General features: G+C 29.3%; 1 protein-coding gene across 1 annotated transcript in view; it reads left to right on the top strand.

Moving 5' to 3' along the window:
* Positions 1-14,719, top strand: part of LOC135959037 (putative mediator of RNA polymerase II transcription subunit 26) — a 147,260-nt gene extending 132,541 nt beyond the window's left edge. Inside the window, exons 9-11 of the mRNA XM_065510030.1 lie at positions 5,829-5,920; positions 13,435-13,627; positions 13,814-14,719. Of these exons, the coding sequence (XP_065366102.1) occupies positions 5,829-5,920; positions 13,435-13,627; positions 13,814-14,718 (1,190 nt within the window). The 3' untranslated portion in view covers position 14,719. The remainder of the gene's footprint in view (positions 1-5,828; positions 5,921-13,434; positions 13,628-13,813) is intronic.
* Positions 14,720-24,106: the final 9,387 nt, after the last annotated feature.

The raw sequence follows: 24,106 nt of genomic DNA, 5'->3' as shown, positions 1-24,106 counted from the left end.
TATTTTCAGCCATCATAGTTATTAACTCAAGGCCTTATTATCTTTTAACCTGGCCTGCAACTATGCTCACAGAAATATTTAACAACTTACATGTGCATGTTATTAAGGCTGCCAGCTGAAATACAATTAATTTTTTTTAATTGTTTGCATTTATTATAGAATATTAATTTATTTATAAAACAAAGGTATTGGACATTATTAATGTTAAGTGATTTTCAAGTATGTAGGATCGTAAATTGATGATGTATTTTAAGTTTCATAGCTACAAAGAATGAAATCAAAATCGTTTTTTTTAATTAATTGAATTCATTATAAATTTGAGTGTTTAAAAACGAATGATTAATAGTTTTTGAAGTTATTTAAAAAATATGATGGACACTGTAAATATTTATATGATTGCGGCAACCATAGTTGTAATATTATGATTCTGAGAGCATCATAGTATGATGTAATGATTAATCATGGACATGATTGCCACAAACATATACTTAATTACTTCAATAATATATATGATAGCTACAATCATGTGTCTCATAACTGTAACATATTGCAGTTATTGTTAAATAAAAATGATTGATGTGATCATGTGTATGACTATTTTAAGGGAATATTCTAACTCAGATGTTAACTGTTAATGTCTGAGAGAATTCTTATTGTCAGAGTTATATTGAGGAATTTTATGGGGATCATTTTTGTGGAAGATTAAGATCTTCCACAAGCTCCCTCTAGCTCCTCTCCATAAATGTCGTTTTTGAAAGTACTTTTTTTTGATTTTTTCGAGAAAATCAAAAAAAAGTACTTTCAAAAACGACATTTAAGGATTCAAATATTCTACAAAAATTTTTGCCGGAAAATTTCAGTGGGTGTCACCAAAGATACCAAATAAAGCACTTTACGCCTAATTAGCAAAATTAAACGCCATCTTGGGTCTAACATTTTTTTTAAAAGAATAACCAAAAATCCACGTATGATACGCATGAACTGAAATTATAATATGTAAATAGTTCTATATACATAAGTTTATTCTACAAAAAAATCTTCTACTCAACATGCCCTTTCAGAATTATGGGATCGCTATTCTCTTCCAATCAAAATTCTCAATTTGTTGGAAAGTGTTGTTAAAGAAGCTTGAACAAAAGTCGTTGTTGTCGCTTCAAAAATAGTTTTATATTAAAATCCTCCACCATAAATGTTTATTAAAAAATATTTAACATAAAAATCAATTCATATGGGTCTTAATTAATAGCATGTTTGTGTGTATTTTATTCTTCCAAAAATTAATCAAAATGAAGTCAAAGTGAACTATCACGGCGTAAATAAGTGGATTTATAATTCATAAAAGCGCTGGAATATAATTAAAATTAATGAGTTTAATCATTTAGTTCAATTATTTTATACATACTTAAACACAAACATACTCGTACATACTGATTTATTTATGTCTCTGTATATAAAAAATATAAATATTCATAATGTACGCATTTAATAATCATTTCCATAAAATGGATATCACTAGCTTAGTGTACAAATGTGTTAAGTCCACTTTTTATGAAAATTGCGATTTTTATACAGAACGTTAGAATAAGTAAGAATATACTCTTTGTCGTTTTTATCTTGTTATTATATTTACAAAAGTACTAATTCCATTTTGTGGTATGCAAATTAAATTATAATTTTTTTAAGGAAATATTGAATTATTTTCATATTTATTATTATCTTGACTACTGATGTCCAAAAAATGTTCAATTGCCTTTGGGAGATAAGACCTTAAATCAAATAACAAAGTCTAAACCATGTGTTTTTACTATTACTTAGTGGTTAGTGGACTAAAAAACGAGTAATAGAAAATGAGCTAAGTCCCAAAAAGGACTAAAAAGACGCCCAAGTACTTCTTCGGAACTGTGATTATTAATCATCATAAATCTCACCGAATAAGTAATAAAACTGCATTAAATTATTTTAAATATATTTAATAAAAGGCACTTACCACATTTGCGCACTAAGCTAACGATATGTATAAAGATATAGACAAAATTTAATTTAAAATGCCGTTAATAATTTCATATAAAAGCTGAAATAATTATAAAATAATTGGGGTATTCACACGGTGTCCTATCAAGTCATATTGTCATAAAGTACTAAAGTTTTACAATAGTTTTAAAAAATTGTTGTTGTGCTTCAAAGAAAAAAGTCATAAAATAATAAGACATTTTATACTATGTTTATTGTTTTGTCATAACTAAACAGTGTAAATCTAAGTCGAAAGGGAAAAACTCTTCATCGTGCCGGTGATAATATTTAGAAGGAGCCGCATTGAGACATATAAAAAAAGTAAGAAAATGTTGTTTGTATACTTTAGCTGACTGGCAGCCACCAAACGTATTTAAAATAACCGCCGTCAGAAAAATTTGCCGGCTTAGTCACCGACAACAGCTGTTTATGTTTATGTACTTAAACAATTTATTTTGTGGCAAGCAATTTTTTTAAAAATGGATGGTTTAGAAGATTCTCAGGTAAGATTTTATTTACTTTATTATTAAGTTTATTTAAATTAAATTGTTTTTGGCATTTTTTATTAAAAATATTTGTAATTGTTTTTTTCTTTTATCAGCTGACTCAAATTTGAAATAGCACACTATCTTATGAGGGTTGCTCACAGCAGTCATATTTTTTCGTGTTATTATTTTATGACATACGACTTTATGACTACCGTGTGAATACCCCAAATATTTTAAAAGGCATTTAATTGCAAAAGGATGGTAGAATTAAATTATAAGCAATTTTTTTTAAATTTTAAGCAACTAAAATTAAATTTTGAAAATAACTATATGACTTAAAAATGCGGCATTTACAATAGATGGTGTATCTTTTGAACGGGACTTTTGTTTTTAATTATTTATATGTCATTTTGAAGGCTACATATCTGCATGAAATTGACACTTTTTTTTCTGTCAAGAGGAGCACTGTGCAGGTTAAACTAATTCGATTACGCTGAATCCAGTGGTCCTAATCGCAGATTTCGAGATATACTGTTGTTTCGAAAATGGAGGAGGTTGCACAACATATATTCGCGTAACTCAAAAAAGGCTTAACATTTTATTAATCTGCGCGGTCGTTTTAGAAATATTTCCAATTTCTTTCTGCATTTTCCAAATTTGTATGCCGTTTTAGAAAACGAAAATTTCGAAATTTTGCTAAAAAATTATTATATTTGCCAAAAAATCTATATTTCTAAAACTACTACGCATATTAAAATAATGTTAAGCCTTACCTAACCTTTATGTCAACAGCAGAACTGCATTACGCACGTCAACAGCAACATACCTGGGTATGTTCATACGTTTTGTATGGTGAATGGCTGCCGTTAGCATAAAAATGCTAATATCTAACTCGTTTGTTGGAATTTCTATATTATTTTTTTTTATTTTGTTAGAAACAGACAAAAGGTTCAAATATTTTATGATAACCAATTTTACCCTTACATTTAATTATTTTTTGAAAAAAAGTGGTTGTATAGGTATGACAAAAAATGCTTTTTATTGAGTTTTTGCAAAGATAAAAATTTTTCAAATTAAAATATTTTTTTTATTTATTAATAACACTATACAACAAAATCAAATTTTTTCCAAAATTACGAGGTCCGACCAATAAATTTTGATAGAGGATACAAAAAAAAAAAGACACGTGTTTCGGCGTTTTGTAAGTTTACATCTGAATTTCATTTGAGGGGGGGGGGTTAAAGTTTCCCAACTCTGGCACATTCTTATTGTTAATCGTCATAAGAAACCATGTGATCCTTACATTTTAGGTATAAAATGTATTCAGCAAAGTTATGTAAAATGTTACGGAGAATATTTTTGTAGAATATGTTAGCCCTCTAAATCCCCAAGACATGGGTATTTTTTGTCCTTTTAAAAAAGAGCAACAAACACCATTAAAACAGGGATTTAAGGGGTTAAAATGTTCCGCAAAAATATTATCCGTGAAATTTTAATATAAGTCATTAAATACACCAAAACGGAAAATTCAACCAGAAAGTCAGAAATAAGACACATCAAAAGAGAGCTTACGGTTAATTTCGTATTTATAATTAATTTTTAATTATATCTGCATGCGTTTTACTATGGATACCTAGGTATGTATGCTGTTGACGTAAAGGTGCAACTTTGTAAATGGGTTTAACCCACTGGGTGCCTCGCTTGACAGTTTTTTCAACTAGCACAGTGTCATTATATTGTACAAAAAAGTTTTTTTGCTTCGAAAATGTCGAACTTTTGTGTCAACAAAGCGTCATATGCGGGAAGTTTTGCTTTAGTTCTTTAATTTGAAAAAACGTTCCGCTGAAGCCCACCAAAGCTTATGCTGAATGTATTCTATCGTTTACATTGTGCAACAGATGGTTTATTCGGTTCAGAAGTGGTGATTTTGACATAGAAGACTAAGATCTCCCAGGCCAGCCAAAAAAGCTTGAAGACCAAGAATTGGAGGCATTACTCCATGAAGCAAATTCAGCAATAGCTTGCAAAATCATTGGGAGCTACTTAAGCAGCAATTTCAAAACATTTCCGAGCAGCAGGATTCATCCAAAAGCAGGGAAATTGGGTACCAAATGAATTGAAGTCGAGAGACCTTGAAAGACGATCTTACATGTCGGAAGTGATCGTATGTGAAGCTTGGCCAACCAGCCGAATCGACACCAAAGCCAAATATCCATGGCGGTAAGATAATCCTATCTATTGGGGAGCAAAAGGGTCCTATCTATTATAGTCTGCTGACATCTGGCCAGAAAAAAACAGGGAACTTGTTTCGAATGCATCTGATTCATTTGAAGTGAGCATTGGCCGAAAAATGGTCAGAATATACGGTCAGACATGAAACCGTAATATTATATCATGGCATCGTTTGGTCACATGTTGCAATAACTGTTCAAAAAGTATTCAGAATGAAGTGAGTGGTAAGTTTTGCCTCACCCGCTTTATAGTCCAGACCATGTTCCGTCCTACTACTATTTGTTTCGATCGATGCAGAACGCTCTCTCTGGGATACGCTTCCCTTTAGATGAAACAGTTATTTTTGTTTTGGAATCCATATGTTGCTAGACAGATGGGAAAAGGACATAGCTCACAATGGAAAATACTTTTAATAAGTTTATATTGTACAAATGTTTCAAAATCAAAGCTAAGAAATTGAGCTTGATTTGCCCTACTTTTAGACCCTACAGAACTCCTGGTGGATCAATCGATTCAGCTAGTTATTTCCAAACTGTTATCAAAACATAACGGTATTTTGTCCAGTCAAACAAGATAGTGATGAGAAAGAAATTTTTGGAGTAGTTAGAAATGTATACTGTGAATCAATTTATGGAGAAAAGTCAATTTTGGCAAATTTGAACATAGTTTGAAATCTGTTTGTGCACATGTTGCATTTTCCGCATTGAGAACTAAAAAACCAAACAATTTTAGAAATAAAAACTGAAATTTTTCTAATAATTTATTTATTTAAAATGACTTTTTATGTTCATTTCTAAATAAGTATGAATCATTTACAACTTTACAAAATTGACATCAATGTTTCAGCAAAATAAAACTTATTTCTTTTCAATTCTCAAATTTTACCATTCCCCAAACTTTATAACAAATAGTAGAAAAAAACTTTGTAACCAAAAGAAAATTCTACAAATGTTTTAAAAAACACAACATTTTTGTTAACTTTTAAACTTAACATTTAACCTTAAACCTTTAACATTCGTACAAACATATGTCAATAACTCAGCTTGCCTTATAAACACACATTCAATTTATTTTATTTTCCTATTTCTCCCCTTGCAGATGATGACTATGGACAGAAAACCGTATCGGTTCTGGTCGATGGCATAGAGACAGATTTGGAAATTATTGATCATCCAGCCTGCGAAATGTCGGTGAGTATAAATTATATTAAAACAACAAAAACAAATACCCTTTTTATTTTCTAAGTGTTTTCTACTCACCATTGATTTTGCCAAGAGAACCTTCACTAAACACATACAGAATCTATAAAATATTGAAAATGTTGTATCGTTAAAGTGTAGGTCAAGTTCACACTTGAATAACTTGGTATGTGATATTAAAACCTTTAAAAACAGGGAGCTAGGGTGGATGAAAATAAAATGTGTTGTCAGTTTTTATTTTTTTTTTTTTTTTGCTGTACAATAATGTTAAGTGCAGCTGACACTTTTTCCGAAGAGCTTCCATTAACACTCTTATGATGCTGTTCGCTTTTTTTCTACGCTGATATTTTTGTGGCATTTTTCCAATAAACGTGTTTGTAGTTGTTTAAAATTTTTGCTGTTGTATATATTTTTATGTTAGCGAATTGCCATAAAAAGATAAAACTTTTGATGCTTTTTTTCGATAGATTGAAAAAATAACAAGTAAGAAAGTATGGTCGGTCAAGCCCGACCATATAATACCCTACACCAAGTAAATGAGTAAAAATATTTTTCTTTTAAAATATCAATAATTTATATTTTTGAGTGATTTTCGGAAGTGGGCCTTATATGGGAGCTATGACCAATTATGGACCGATCACCATGAAATTAGGTCGTGTGATTTATGTCTATATTAAAGTTAACTATGTTGAATTTTGTGTATATACCAACGTTTTTAAGTGATTTAACCACGTTAAAGTGATTTTCGGAAGCGGGACTATATGGGAGCTATGACTAATTATGGACCGCTCGTAACAAAATTTGGTGACATGAATTTTGTATAAATAAAACTTATTTGGAGCAAAATTTGTGTAGATACATATATAAATTAAAGATTTATGACCGATAAAGTCCAATTTCGAGAGGACATTTGTATGGGGGCTAGGTGAAATAATGGACCGATTTCAGCCAGTTTCAATAGGCTTCGTCCTTGGGCCGAAAAAATTATATGTACCAAATTTTATCGAAATATCTTCAAAATTGCGACCTGTACTCTGCGCACAAGGTTTACATGGACAGCCAGCCAGCCAACCAGACGGACGGACGGACATCGTTTAATCGACTCAGAAAGTTATTCTAAGTCGATCGGTATACTTTAAGGTGGGTGTTAGACTAATATTTTTGGGCGTTACAAACATCTGCACAAACGCATAATACCCTCCCCACTATGGTGGTGTAGGGTATAACAAGCAACTTATTGGTATCTGTGTGTTAGCTGGGCTACAGTGTTTGCAGTGAGTTAAAAATATGTATAAATTTATCAATTGATCAATTTGAAAAAAAAAATATTAAAAACTGATATATTACAACATACAAATCTGACACTCACCTGAACAAGTCTTTAACATTATAAGACTTATTTACTAAGATATATTTGGTTTTTTTTGAACACCGACATATTTACTGACATTTATGAGGGATAAACTCTTATTATTATTCGATTTTAACCACTTTTTAAAGATATTAAGCCGAAAAAATACAAAATGTTTTTGGAAATTTTTTCCCACTAAAGTGGTTAGGTTAAACATTTTTGTCGTTTTTCTCAATTCCAATTGTTTTGTTATATGTACCAAAACGATAATATCACTCATACGCACCTATAAGATTTGACAGTATTCAAAGCTCCCTAAAGTATGCTACAAAATAATGTTATGTATATATAACTGTGCGTATACTTAATATCTAATAGACATACATTCCTCATACGCAGTAAAATAAAAAAAAATAATGAACTGGTTTTATAAAAAACAAGTCGGTCAAGCCCGACCATAATGAGCAAAATCAATTTTCTTTTAAAGTTTCAAGTGGGTCTTAAATGGGAGCTATGACCAATTCTGGACCGATCATCATGAAATTAGGTCGTATGATTTATGTCTATATGATAGTTATTTATTTTTAATTGTGTGTGTATAACAACATTTTTAGGAGATTTATGCACGTTAAAGTGATTTTCAGAAGCGGGTCTTATATTGGAGCTATGACTAATTATGGACCGATCGTAATAAAATTATTTGTAGATACTAGGGTATTCATTCGACTAATGATCGTTCGATTATTCGAACAATTTCTTACGAATAATTATTCGAACAATTTAAAAATTACCATTTTCGAATAACGAATAATTCGAACAATTTTATGTAGAATAATCGAATAAAACGAATAAATGTTCATATATATTTAATTTTATTAAATTATATAAAATTTTTCATAATTTCAAATTTAAATAAGTAATAATGACTCACAAAAATTATATTGTTTCTGAAATTCGACAAATAACTAAAGACAAAGGGACTTTCGATCACTGTATATGAGTGTTCCTATAAATAAATATATAAATATATAAATATTACTGCAAGAAGTTACAATTCTAAAAAAAAATCTTTAACTTAGGACTTGAACCAATGAAAATAAAAGGAACGGAATAAAGTATTTGTTATTTATCTGGCGAAATATTAGAAGAATCGCAATTAATAATCAAAATATTAACTGAGATTAAAGTGGAGTTGAATGTGATGGAGAATATGATTTTGAAACGGTCATCGAAAGTGATATTGAGGATGACATTTATAATGATTACATTGAAATAGATGAAGGCCATGATCTTAAAATATATGTCTATAAATTATGTTATTAATCGCATACGTAAGTGTTGCAAAATATTTAATAAATCGAATGATAATCACAAAACTTTTTGCGTATTTGTAAATGCGTCAATCATGCACTGCCTGACTTCAAATTAGCCACGTTCACTGACAATGAACTTTGGACAGATTTCCTTTATTGTGTAATTCCCCAAGACCACTTTATTAAGCAAAGATTCGGCAACGTTGATAGAGCTTGATGTATAATACAATTTGTTATAAATAATTTAGAAAACAGTGAATAATTCATTTAATAAAGAATTAGTTACTCAATTTAAAACCCGAATTAATGAACGAAATAAAAAAGTTCTTAATACCTTTATATTATATTTGAATTCAGGATCATGTCCAACTAGCTCAATTTTTTTAAAGCATAGCTCCAAAACTAATGGGTTTGCTAGTCAATTGTTTGGTAGATTGTTCGGGAGTTATTCTGATCAGAATATTTCTGTTGAAAATTTAATGATGGACTTTGTTATCGAATGTTTTTTAACATTATCAATACTTGAATTGTTAACTTTAACGTTATTTTTTGTTTTTCTTTAACAATAAAATATTAAAAAACCGACATCTTTACTTTTATAAAAAAATTAAATTATTCGAATAATTCGATTAATTTTAAACGTGTGATCGAATTATTCGAACAAGTTAAAATCTCTTATTCGAATTATTCGTTTTATTCGAACAAGAGATAAATCGAACAATTCGAATACCCTAGTAGATACCTGAAAAAATTAAATATTTATGACCGATAAAATCCAATTTCGGGAGGACATTTGTATGGGGGTTAGGTGAAATAATTTACCGATTTCAACCAGTTTCAATAAGCTTCGTCCTTAGGGCGAACAAATTATATGAACCAAATTAGACTACAGGATCAAGGGCGGTAAAAAAGTAAATTTCCACCCCAAAATCGAAAAGTTTTAATATAAAAAAACTGGTTGAACTAGACCCGAGTCAGTCTGGTGAAGAGTATAATTAAACGAATATAATTAATATACATATGTATAATGATCTTGCCATCGATTATCTATCTTCTATCTACAGTGGTGGCCACCAATTTAAGACAAATACTTTAATTTTTTTCATCAACTGAATTTTATGAAATTTATTATTAATATTTCTAGTTTCTGAAAAATGTTTGGAAAATCGGTAAAACATATATGGACAAAGATATGTGGAAATACGTTGACCCACCTCAGCGAACATCCGCTGTTAATAACATGATATGACCGAAACTAATGGAACAAAAAATACGAAATTTGGTCCGAATATTTTATAATAATAAAATTATAATGATATAAATGTGAGAAAATATGTTTATTTAAAAAAAAAAAATTGTTTGTCAAGTTGTAGAAAAATTTTATGTGTTCATGGTGAATATGTATGAATTGACACAGTCGAATAAAACACACTTGTGTGTTAAAACAGTCCTCATGTATACATATTTGTGGAAATATTTGAAAAAATAATTGACAAATAGCAAACAATTTTTGTTTTAAATTCCTGGCCACCACTGTACATATAAATAAAACTCAAATGTCGTTCGTTGGTAATTACATCAGTAGAGAACGGCCGGACCGATTTAGACAATTTTTTTTTTAAATGTTGGTCATAGTCAAACTTTTTTTGAATGAAAAATTGAACACGCCCACTTTTTTCGATTTATCTAAAATCTGTGATCACCAGGGAAACCAAAATATGCAACTGCATGTTTTTTCTGGTGAGTTTAATGAGCACATGGATAAGATATTTACACGTTTCAGAACTATTTAAGAATTTTGGCATCGATTTGTTAGTGAATATTTTTGAATATTTTACATTAAATGCATATTTTTGCATATATTTGTTTTAAGAGCATATTTATGTCATATTTTTGAGTTTTAGTGCATATTTTACAGTTTAATAGCATATTTTGACTTTATCAAAAACAAATTTTGTTTTTTCGCTGTTGTGTTACAGGTTTCTACTTCCTTTGTTTAAAATTCAAAAGCACTATTTTAATAATAGCGCCTTCTAAATATCAAATTTTAGTTCTAATTCAAACTTAACCGTTCTAAGGGTTAAAGAAATATTGCCTTTTAAATATGTATAAAAATGTTTTCAGATCCAATAGACAACGAATAATAACCTTAATTGAAGAAGTGACTTTATTGTTTTTATGTTGTATTTATTGTCTGTTATACTTGTTTTAGTTCTGTTAGTTTTGTTTACTTTTTTATAAAAAAAAGTATATTTTTTGGTTAAAAATTATGTAAAAGTTTGTTTTTTAAGAGCATATTTTTTAAAATATAAGAGCATATTTTAAAATTTTTACTGCATATTTAAGCTCCTAAAACACTTTTTTTAGAGCATATTTCCGGTTTCCCTGGTGATCACTTATATTTCTGACCAAAAATCGATTTTTTATATAAAAACTTAAAATATCTCAATTCGGTAATAACTAGGCAACTAAGCGTTTAATCCAGAAAAGCAGCTCGATCTGCGATCACTCATATTTCTGACCAAAAATCAATTTTTTATATAAAAACTCAAAATATCTAAAATCAGTAATAACTTGGCCAATAAGCGTTTAATTAAGAAAAGGAGCTCGATCTGTGATCACTCATATTTCTGACCAAAAATCGATTTTTTATATAAAAACTCATAATATCTAAATTCGCTAATAACTTGGCCAATAAGAGTCTAATCAAGAAAAGGAGCTCGATCTGTGTCATTTATATTTCTAACCAAAAACTGATTTTTTATATAAAAACTCAAAATATCTAAATTCGTTAATAACTTGTCCAATAAGCGATTAATCAACGTTTAACCAAGAAAAGGAGCTCGATCTGTGATCACTTATATTTATGACAAAAATCGATCTTTTATATAAAAACTCAAAATATCTAAATTCGTTAATAACTTCGTCAATAAGAGTTTAATCATGAAAAGGATGTCGATCTGTGATCACTCATATTTATGACCAAAAATCGATTTTTTATATAAAAAATCAAAATATCTAAATTCGCTAATAATTTGGCCATAAGCGTTTAATCAAGAAAAGAACTCGATCTGTGATTACTCATATTTCTGGATAAAAATCGATTTTTTGTATGAAAACTCAAAATATCTAAATTCGTTAATAACTTGGCCAATAAGCGTTTAATCAACAAAAGGACCTCGATCTGTTATCACTCATTTTTCAGACCAAAATTCAATTACTTATAAAAAAAACTCAAAATATGTACATTGATTTCATGTATTCTGTTGTTGCAAGACTTAGGTTTTTGACAACAAACTTAGGTTCTTTGTCTCTCAGTAGCGCTTCTATGTATATTTTATTCTATGTCCTATATGAATAAAAAGTATCATTCAACAATACGTTTTTTTTCTTTTTAACTATTTTTACCCATTTCAAACCGTTTGTTACAAATCGAACACAAGCATTTTTTTAATTTGGACAGGACAACGCCTAAGTCAGCTAGTAGGGAATACAAATATGAAAAAGGTATGACAATACCTCTTATAGTTTTGTGATTTTCGAGAAAAAAATATTTTTTTGGCTATATTTTGGCGAATGAGCTGAATTTCCTTACTGTTATGATTTTTAAGTAAAAGATATTCAGAATATTGTATTTCTACTTTGCATAATTGTAATTTAAACAAAATTATTCATTTAATTTTCATCATCTCAATTATTTTTAGCTTTAAAACTTATATTAATATTCTTGTCGTTTAAAATTTAGAAGTAATCAAACGAAATTCCCAGAATTAGCTTTGATAATAAATCGTAGCATTTCTATTCTAAGAAACTACTGTGATGTATTACTGTTTATAATATTACTTGAATATTTGTATGTGAGCCTGTGTGTCTGACGAGATTGTAGAAGTGAAGGCCATTAGCCGCTTAAATGATATTTTAGTTTGCTATTTATTTTCTAACGGGAAAACAATAATAAACACCAACACACTTAAACAGATTTAAACACAGACACACACTCACGCACACTAACCAAAACATTTATGTACGAACGCTCTCTCTAGCATCCACAAATGGAACTGCAAATGCTATATAATTTCATTAAATTAACAGTTTTAAATGGCATAAATGCTTTTACAGCTCCTACGCTCTTTTTTTATATATGGGGAATTTCATGTTAAGTGAACCAACTTTTGAAATCAATGTCTTCCGATCGGGTTGAAATTAGCAAGGTTAGTCCTATTGGATAGTAGTTCAGACACAATTTTTTCAACAAGATCGGTCAAGAACTCTCTCAGTTAGAGGCGGTCAAAATTTGACCGCTATTGTTCTTAGCAAAATGTGTCCCAAATAGTTTAGATAGCTATTTCTTCAATCTTTCGAAAAAAAATTAAAAAAAAATACAAAAATTTTGAAATTTTGTTTTCAAAATCAAAAACTTTTTTTTTTAATTGGGCCCTTTTTTCTTTTCTCAAAAGAAAGCTTAGGTCTTAAAAAAGGATCCATTTTGAAAAAAAATCAATAAAATTTTTGATTTTGAAAAAAAAGTCAAATTCTTGAGTTACAAAACATTTAACATTTAAGCGACAAAAAAAACTCCTAAACAAAATGATCTAAGACCTAAAAAAAAGTCAAACATGTTATGTCTTGAGTTAAAAACCATTTATTTTGATAGATATCCAACACGCATCCCACTAAGCGAACAAAGAGCTCTTCTCAAGGAAAAGACCTAAGCATTCTTTTCAGAAAAAAGGGCCCATTTTGAAAAAAAGTAAAAAAAAATTATATTTGAAAAAATTTCAAAATTTTTATTGTTTTGATTCTAATCCTTTTTATTTCATTTCATTTTGTATTATTTACAGGCCGAGGCATTTTGTTCCACCTACAATATTGATTTGTTTGTGGTCGTTTATTCTGTGGTGGATCGTTCTTCATTTAAACAGGCCGAAAAGATTTTGCAATATTTAAAGGAGAATGAAATGCTGCTGACCCGAGGAGCTATACTGGTGGGTAACAAAACAGATTTGGAGAGACATCGAGAGGTTAATAGACAAAGTAAGTAAGAACATTTAAATAACTACCAACTCAACCAAAAGTCCTATTTTGGCAAATTGATTAAGTCCACATTGTGATTTTTTTTTTTAAATTTGAGTGCTAAAGCACTTAATTTACCCACATAACATTTTCATTTAAAAATTTCAATTTCTTCTTTTTTTCTTCCATTTTTTTATTCCCTCACAGTGGCCCGCAAATTAGCCAAAGAAATTGCCTGCAAATTCATAGAAACTTCTTCCGGTCTGGATCACAACGTTGATGAACTGTTGGTTGGCATTGTGGCACAGGTCAAATTAAATCCCCAACGTCTACGCAATCTAAGTGAAAAGGATAGACAACGTTTGAACCTACAAAGTACAATACAAAAACACAGACGCCTCTATGCACCACCCCGGCGCATGGTACGACAAATGTCCATGTGCCAGGCAGAAGACGAGGATGCCGACTACGATGATGATGGTGAAGATGATAATGACAATGAGAACGAAATGGGTCATGATGAAAATCAATCGAACAACATTATGCTAACGGGAGATGAGGGCATTGGTACGGGTAGTGAGCGTACAGCCAGCACAAGTTTATCGTCATCGAATGCAGGCAAATCATGTGCCTCATCGAATGCATCCAAGGGACCAGTAAGAAAAACCACCAAACGTACTTTAAATTTAGAGAGTATTTTGAAAATGGGCGAAAGTGAGCTGGAGGATGAAGAGGAGGCCCAAAGACTATCAGCCTCCACTCAACAATATCCATTTAACAATGCTAGGCCTTTGAGTAAATTTGAAATGTTGACAAACAACATGAAAACCTCCAGTGGCAGGACACCCTTTGGCAGTGTTAATTCTTCGCCCAAATCTAGAAAATCCTATGAAAGTAGTTCTGGTTTGGGCAGCTCAAATGCCCATGACTCTCAGACGTATAGGGAAACACATGCAGAGGACACATTGCTGAATGATTGCAATAGTAAAACTGTCTCAAAATTGACCAGTCGCACTAAAGTGTTTCTGTCCTCGGTGTTGCGTTTCAAGAAGGCCATTAATGTGGCCAAACGTAGAAATTCTTCATCGTGCAGTGATTTATTTGTTATTTAGAAAAATCACTTATTAGTTAAAAGAAACAACAAAATCAAAACAATAAAAGTCTTCAAATACAAAAATAAACACAGACCAACTTAATAATTTACTTATTTATATATTATAATCAAAAAAAACCAAATGACATGTCCTTATTTCTGTTATAAGGACATGGTCACTGTTCATTTCAATTATCATGCATGCAAAACGGAATTAAAATATTTTTTATTAAGAGAAAAACAAAAACAAATGATATATTATATAAATTACAATTTTCATTTAGATAAATAAAATGCAAACAAATTCATTTAGTTTATTACAATATCATTCATTCATTGAAATAAGACACATGCAATTTTCAAGGTTTCACAAATAGCTGACAAAAATCATTTCATTTTTTTACAATAAACCCAACACATTAAGAATGTTATTAAAAAAGGGAAATAGTAATGTTTTATTTAATTAATTTATAAAATCAAACTGAACAGAGGGAACAACTATCTATTATCATCAGCTGAATAATTCATATCGTGGAAATCTAATAGCTAAAAATATAATATATCATGAGTTACACCAAGTGGTGAATGAGGGTGTATAAGGATTGAGATCGAAAATATCTTAAAATACATATATCGCACTGGTTCTTCTAAAGAGAGTCAACTCAAAATTTAAAAATGGTCAGTAGAAGCAAAAAACTATTTTTTTTAATACATTACTATGAAACAACTGTACGGATACAAATGTATCTTTTAGCAAAAGAGTAGAGAAAATGATAGCAGATTTTTACAGTGGGTAATTATGACCACTGCACATCGATTTCTTGCAAAAAGTAAAAATTGAAAAATTTTGAGTTGACGCTCTTTAGAGGAACCAGTGCGATATGTCAATAAAAATGAAATCAGTAGCGAACGAGTGCTTTGAGTGGAAATTTTACATTATTTTTTTGTTGTTACAATAACAAAACACATGTTAAATTTCCACTCTGTTTATGCCAAACAAAACAACTATTTTTACCTTTCCCTTGTTTTTCCCCGCAATTCCTATTTTTATTAATATATACCAATGCTGAGTATTATGAATTGCAGTATACGTTAAATTGTCATAGAGTTCTAAAAGAAAACGTCAATTTTATAAATATGTCGTAAATTGTTATTTCCGATAGAAAGAAAATTTCTATTGAGCTTGCTTGTACACTTATCCTAGCGTTGGTAAGAATTTCCATAATCCTAATAATTTAATAAATGCAAAGAAAAATCCTAATTACTTTGTTTTCCTTATGCCTTTTCTTTGCATATCCAAATTGAATTATTTATTCTGAGAAACAAAATATTCATATTTTGTTTTGGCTCAGAGAGTTTATAAGATTCCAATCCTCCAGTTTCTTCATCCCCCCTCTTCTATTGAGCTAAACACACTCAAATCACTCGTTCGCTAATGAAAAACAGCACATTATAGTTTTGATTTATTTTTTTTTTTTGATTGAAATTATTATTATTTTTATGTTCTAATCAATAGCGATGAATGTATGAACCTTTTCCGGAAACCCTTCCATTAAGGTTTATATAGGCCATCTCCGTTTAAAATGTACAACACTTTTGGACACCTTTTTTGTGTTCTTCAATTCTCTTTTAACAAGATCCCAATATCTCTCCACTGGCCTTAGCTCCAAGCAGTTTGGAGGATTTGGCTCTCTTGGAACAAATACAAAATTCTTGTTCTTGTACCACTCAAGACCTTGCTTACCATAGTCACAGGATGCCAAGTCAGGTCAAAATTAAGTGGACACATTAAGAAGTCTTTTGAATGGAAGCATTCTCTTTTGTAAACATTCCTTGATTTAAATTTCGGTATTTATAGAGCCCTTTGTAACAAATGTTTGGCTTCTTTTTCCGCAACTGCATACTGCTTGCCATGCCAAGAACTTTTTGGGAAAATTGTCTGCTTTTGGGTCCTAAACTTTTTACAACATTCCCTCGAGCATCAGCAACATAAAAATGTTGACCCGGAAGCTGCGAAAATTTTCCATATGTACGTTTCGTCTTCCATACGGATAATTATTTTGAAGAAAAGACTAAAAAAAAGACCCGTGTCTCCCAGTTTTGGTCAAAGTCATGCACTTTTTATTATGGGACCCCAAAGGGCCTCGGTGGCATTTTTGCAAAAAAGTCATAATTTTCTCAGGTTCATATCTTGCAAACCGTTCGGAATTATGATTTACTATCTGAGGCAAAGTTGTAGCCCCTGTCATAAAGAACAAAAACTGTGAAAATATAAAATCAAAAAAACTTCATCTTCAAGATCAAAATCGCAAAAAACTTTAAAAACTCGAAATAAATTTTGAAATAATTTTTTTTAAAGCTGCCTAAAAGTATGCTTTAGTTTATAATAATTTAATAGTTTATGGCTCAAAACACTTAATTCGTTTAGTTTGTTATTACTAACATATATTGACCTACCTAAACGGTGTTAAGAATTATTTCTAGGAAGTTCATATGTTCTAGAAAGTTGTTTATTGAGATCTTAAGTACATTTTTGTAGTTGATTGTTTCTTTGAATTTTGAACGGTTTGCTATTTTTGCGATTTTTATCATGAAGATGAAGTTTGTTTTGATTTTATATGTTCTCTATCACAAGGGCTACAACTTACCTTCAGAGAGTAAATCAAAATTCCGCACTGTTTGCAAAATATGAGCCTGAGAAAATTATCACTTTTTTGCAAAAATGTCACCGAGGACCCAAATCTTTGGTGGCCCATAAAAACTAGGAGACACGGGTATTTTTTTGGTTTTTTATCATGCAGTGGTATCCGTATATGGTTATTTTTCCATGACTAAAAAAATTGCACACAGTGCTATGCAGCAGATATATTTTTGTATAAAATTTGACTTCAATTTCCGTGCTCTGTCTTTGGTTTCTAAGTTTATAGCAGAGTTCCGGTTAGGAACTTTTTGAGCTTTGTATGTTTTTAAACCTTCATTGGCTTTAACTTTTCCTACCGGATGTGTTGGGAGCTCTCTTGAAAATGCTTTCTATTTATTGGCTTTAGAAATACCATGTGGACCATTCCTTCTACATGAAATTTGTTTTCTATCAACGGGAAAACATAATAACTAAAATGCTTTACAAAGATAACTTTATAAAAAAAACAAGTAAGAGAGCTATATTCGGCTGTGCCGAATTTTATATACCCTTCACCAAAATATACTTTAAAATAAAAATTTTAAATATTTTTAGGTAAACAACATTTTTTTCCAGTTGTTTTTTCGAAATTGTTTTTTATTTTTTTTTTTTAATTTTAAATTAATTAATTTTTTTTTTAATTTTAAATTTTTTTTTTTTTTTTTTAAATTTTTTTTTAATATTTAGTGAAAAAAAATGTTGGTGAAAAAAAAAATTCGGGTTAAAAAATATTTTTTCCGATTTTGACCCATTGTAGGTCCAACTTACTATGGTCTTATATACGTCGTTGCACAGGTCTTTGAAATATCTATCATTAGATATCCATATTGTCTATATTAATGATTTAGTAATCCAGATATGGGTCAAAAATAGGTCCAAAATCGAGGTTGACCTGGTTTTCTCCTTATATCTCAGGCATTTGTGGACCGATTTTCTCGACCGGCTCGATAGCAACCGAGCCGGAAGAATTTCGGAGATATTGATGTATCATTCGTGTATGTAAGTTATTTGGGGCTATCTATAACGATTCAGAATATATATACTTTGTGGGGTCGCAAATGAAAAATGTAGAAATTACAAACGGAATGACAAACTTATATATACCCTTGCCACTCATGGTGAAGGGTATAATAAACAAATAATTCTTTGGTTAAAAGTTTTAATGAAAAACGAGTGTTAATTTTTTTCGATCTCAGTCCTTATATTATTAATTGTTATGAAATTCTAAGTCAATTGAGCTATGTCCGTCTGTAATAATTTTTTCAAAACAGAATCTTAGCAAAAGTATCATTCGCTAACGTTTTCCTAATTAAAAGAAAATATATAATTTAAATTCTCTTACCTGCAAATTGTTTTATAATCTGAAAAGTAAAAAACAAATATTAGTATGACATACAAATAAAAATATTTTAGCAGAAATACATTAATCAATTACATATGACAGTTTAAGTGCGTAAATCAGATTATAAGCCAGTCATTACTAAACGATAGCTAAGTAATGCAGACAGTAAGCAGTAGTCATTATAAAGTATGTTAATCTGTGTACAGTTACTTATTGTAACTGAATATGTACTGACAACTCATTAAGAAATTTTCAATCCAAATATTATTAAACAAAAAAAAAAACAAATATTATACCGAAGGGCACCATTTATGAAAAATAATAATAATAATTAAAAATAAACATATCGCAATAAAATTATTAAGAATAATAACAATAATTAATTAACTATGAATTATCAGAATTTTATACCAAAATCACTACAAAAAAAAAAACAATCATTTTAATTATAAATAAACATAATCACCTGCATATTAGATAAAACAAAAAATATACAATATAAAAAAAGAAAAATTGCTCAGAATTTCACACAATTAAATGGAAATAATAAACAAAACAACGTAAACAGTTAAACGAAACATGATTAATTTATAAAATTAAACAAATATACTCTCTCTACAAAGAAAAACATAATAAATTGACAAAAATGCACTGAATACAAGTATTAATGAGGAAAATATAATATAAAACTAAACGAAATTTTAAGAAATTGGCTTCAATTTTATTTTCTCCTCTCTATCTCTATTTATCATAAATTAAGGTTCGCTGGAGATTTAAATAAATCTTGTCGAATTGAAGCTGCTGAGTTTTTAAATAGTCTGCAATAGAGAAAAATATTTAAAAATCGTAATAATCTTTAAATTCGTTCTATAATTAATTTTTACATTTAAATACACATAGAGGGGAAACAAGAAAAAACTCCAAAAAATCACACATACCTTTTTACGTTTTTGTTGTCACATAGGTTGTTTTTACTGACTCTGTTGTTACCACATGGGTTTTTGACAACTGAGTTAGGTCTTTGACAGCAGAGTTTTCGATCTATGTGTATTTACCTATGTTTACAGCCGTTAAGACAATAAACCAATTACATTTTTTTAATTCTTTCAAACTTTCTTAAGTGTTATATTAAACTCTATTCAATTTAAATAGAAAAACTCTTCATCAATCTCCCATATTTAGATATTGTATATAAATTATGGCGGCCCAGCCCCTTCTTTATAAGGTGTCGATGTGCCCAACTTAAATAAATTTTTAGTTTGTTTGTGAAGACCATTTCTCAAAATTTGTACCCTGAAATGAAATCCTGATATGAAATTATTTTTTAAAGGTTTTTAGATTTTTTTCATATTTTTTGTAAAAGACACATACAAAATATTGTTATCATGTGCAAGTTCTTTGAAAGTCAGTTTAAAAATATTCGAACATTTGTAATTTTTTAAAAACAATTTTTTTAATTTTGAAAGGTTCTTTCGTTAAGCGCTACCTATGTTTAAATTCGACATTTTTTATTCATTTGATGCTATCTGTATGAAATATAACATCGTACAGATATCCGTTGCGGCTTTGCTGGGTGTCGCTCATCAGCAATGTCAAATTTTCCATGGCTCTGGCGCATAAATCAGCCTGACTTTGAACTGAAACTTAAGAAAACCCCACAAGAAAACGTTAAACGGGGTAAAATCGCACGATCTCAGTGGTCAGTTCACATCACCTTCACCTCAAATCGCTCCTGCAGAATGTCCAATGTTGCAGGAGTTTTGTGGCACTTAGATCCATCCTGTTGAAACCATGTCGCGTTGGTATCCACATTATTCAATTCTGGTCAAAAGAAGTTGTTAATCATCGATCTATAGCGCAAAGCCATCGACGGTGATGGCCTGGCCAACGTCTTGTCGTTCTCAAAGAAATATGGACCGATGACGCCGCCAGCCTAAAATCGTTGGACCATAATACGTTATAGGGGAGGATAGAGGGAGTAGTGTGTGTGTTGATATTTGATTTGAATTTTCCTATATTGAAAGTGACAGAAAAGATTTCAGCAGAACGAATTTTCCCTGCAATGTGTCGTGAGATCCACTGTCCAGTCGACCACGAAGTGATGAGTCCTTTCCGAAGAACGCGTATTGCGTAAAAAACCACGGGTTTCGGGAACAAGTTAACTAATTTAAGCAGATCTCATTCAATTGTACTATCGGTAAAACAGTGAAACTCAACCCACATTGCGGGTATCGGGAATAAGTTCCCTAATTTCCATTGTATTATCGGTAGAACAGTGAAAACATTTCGACGATGTTCCAGTGAGTCAATAAAGCTGCTTATCCTACTGTCACCGATAAGCAAACAGTTCGGAATTTTGATGTTGAAGATGAAGTTTTTTTGATTGATACAGGATCACAATTTTTGTCATTTATGAGAAGGACTACCTACAACTTTGCTTCAGAGAGTAAATCAAAATTCCGAACTGTTTGCAAGATATGAGCTTGAGGAAATGATCACTTTTTTGCAAAAATGTCACCAAGGCAAAAAATCTTTTGGGGCCCATAACAAAAAGTGCATGACTTTTGGCAAAAGACACGGGTTTTTTTTCGGTTTTTATTACATAGTAGTGTCCGTATATGGTTATTTTTTTTGAGTTGCACTGTGTAACATATCGGGGTCCCGAAAAATTCAGCTAAATTCGAACTAGATTTAATTTAAACTAATTTATTTTAAATAATTATATCGTCACCTAAAATGCAAAATAACGTAACATCACTTTTCATAAGTTTATAGGAGAAGCAAAATACGATATAAAATGAAAACTACTTGAGATATTGAAACAAAATTTTCAAATCTGAATTACAATGACTCTAGAAATATATTTTATAAAAAAAATAATTTTATCAAAGAACACTTTAAGATATGTGGCTTACGTTTTTTTGAATTGTTATTTTCTGAAACAAAAAAACGTATCATCAATATAAATTTTTACGAAAAAATAAAAACTTAAATAAAAATATTTTTTTTATTTTAAATAAAAGCAGTTTATTATTTTATTATGTTTTTTTTTATTTTAATTACTAAGAACTTCTTTTTTAAACTAAAAATAGTTCTTAATTAATTATTAATTAATTACTCTCTAAGCGTATACGTTATTTTGTTTAAGAAAATCATATACTTGATGATACTTTAGTTTCTATTTTGGTTATAACTTGGTTATTTCTGATAGTAAAAGTTTAAAATTTTGTACACATATGTACATATGTAATATGATGTAGTGAATCGTAATCAATAATAAAATCAATTTCGAATTTTTTGATGATACGTTGTTTTGCATTTTAGGTGACGATATGTAAAAATTTAAAAAAATTTGGCAAAAAATTACAAAAGAAAATTTCTGATACTGCCGTTAAATGCGACCGGTATTTTAGAATGAATTTAACTTTTATTTTAGTTGGGAACATCTGCAACTTTTTTTCAGCAACCCTTATAATACATAATTAAAAGAACATGAAATTATAATTTCTTAATCAAAATTATGTATATAGTCTGTTTCTACAGCTAGCTATTGTAAATTTATTTAACCAAAGAAAAACCAAATCAAAATTTTCTTTAAATCAAATTGTAATAATATAGTTTAAGAAGATAAAAATGTTTATTATATATGTATTTTACTTTTGACTTAAGTGTTTAAATGTTTAAAATATTTTTAATAATTTATTGATAATAAAAATAAATAACTTAATTGTTTCATAGTTAAAATGTTTAATAATTTTAAGTAAAAAGAAAAATTAAAATAAATAAATATTTTATGGTCATTTATTTTGTATTAGTTTTAAAGACATAAAAATATTAAAAGATTTAAAGATTAAACTACAACCAGAAAAAAGAAATACAAATCAACACCATTTTTACTATTTATTGTTATTATATTGCTGCTAAGTATTATAACTACTAAATAAATACTTACTTTAAAAATAAAACATATACAAAAGCATATTACATACATATTAACTTATACACTCACCAAATACTAATACATATATAACAATTTTTTAATGTATGTATTATTCTGTATACATATGTACTAATGTAGATCTTTATACTACAATTCCATTTCAGAATTACTAAACCCTACTAATCATATATACTTTAGTACTTTACTAACTATACTCGTAAATACTTACTTACTTACATACATACTACGATTTAATATTTAATGACACATCTGGACAATGTCTTTAATTATTTAAATATTGAATAATAACATATACAAACATACATACATAGTTTTAAATCAAGCAACATCTAAATAACATAGTTATTAAATTTAAATAAAAGACATTTTAATATTTAAAACTAAAGAAATAAAGAAATAAATAGTTATTCATACGAGTACTAAATAAACTTTAATACATATTTCAAAATACATTTTAAATGTAACAAAAAAACAAAATTAAGAAAATATCAATAAAAATTTGACAGATGAAATAAAAAGAAATTAATAAAAATGTGTTTTACTGAAATGAAAAAGTAGTCAGCTAATATAAAGAGTGAGATCGAAAAAACCTTAACACACGTTATTCCTTAAAACTTGTAACCCATGTATTATTTGATTTTTTTTTTTTTTGATCAAGTTACCTTTGTAAAGCATTTCCGTTATTATGTTTAATGTCAGTTATGTTCATTTGTTGTTAATCTGATTAAAATGAGTGACGAGAAAAAGGTGTGAACTAAAATTATAAAATATTTTCAACAAAACCCAATTTGGTCCTACAAAAAGTTGGCCAAACAATCAAAGGTCTACCGTCAAACTGTTTCCAATGTTATTAAACAGTGGCGGGAGAACTTGTCGGTTGATAGAAAACCTGGTACAGGTAGAACGAATGGTCCACATGATGTTTCTAAAGCCAATAAATATAAAGCATTTTCAAAAAAGCTAACCAGAGCTGTAAATGAATCCTTCATTTTTGAATTAATTCGCGAATCATTCACCCAAAAAATGAATTGAATGAAATTTGTGTCAATTCAAATTAATTTGGTAAAAATGAATTGCAATTCGTTTCCAATTCAAATGAATTTGTAGAATTCGTTTCTAATTCAAATGAATTTGTCAAAGTGAATTGCAATTCATTTCCAATTCATTTGAATTGAATTAGTTTTAAATTAATTCAAATGAATTAGAAAAAATAATTAGCAATTCATTACCAACTCATTTGAATTGATAGAATAGATCTGATTTAAATTGATTTTTTAAGTAAATCTACAGTAATCATCACTGTCGTTTTGTTATTCAATTAATTTTTTATGTAAAAGACATCAAGCATTACTCTCGTTTTGTATATCACCTAATAAAGTTCGAAGACAAAAATTCCCATGATATACTGGAATTGTCAGGTAGCG

Source organism: Calliphora vicina, chromosome 4, assembly GCF_958450345.1.
Source record: "Calliphora vicina chromosome 4, idCalVici1.1, whole genome shotgun sequence".
Taxonomy (NCBI): Eukaryota; Metazoa; Arthropoda; class Insecta; order Diptera; family Calliphoridae; genus Calliphora; species Calliphora vicina.
Note: the sequence above shows the minus strand (reverse complement) of the source record. Positions and strands in the feature narration are given on the sequence as shown.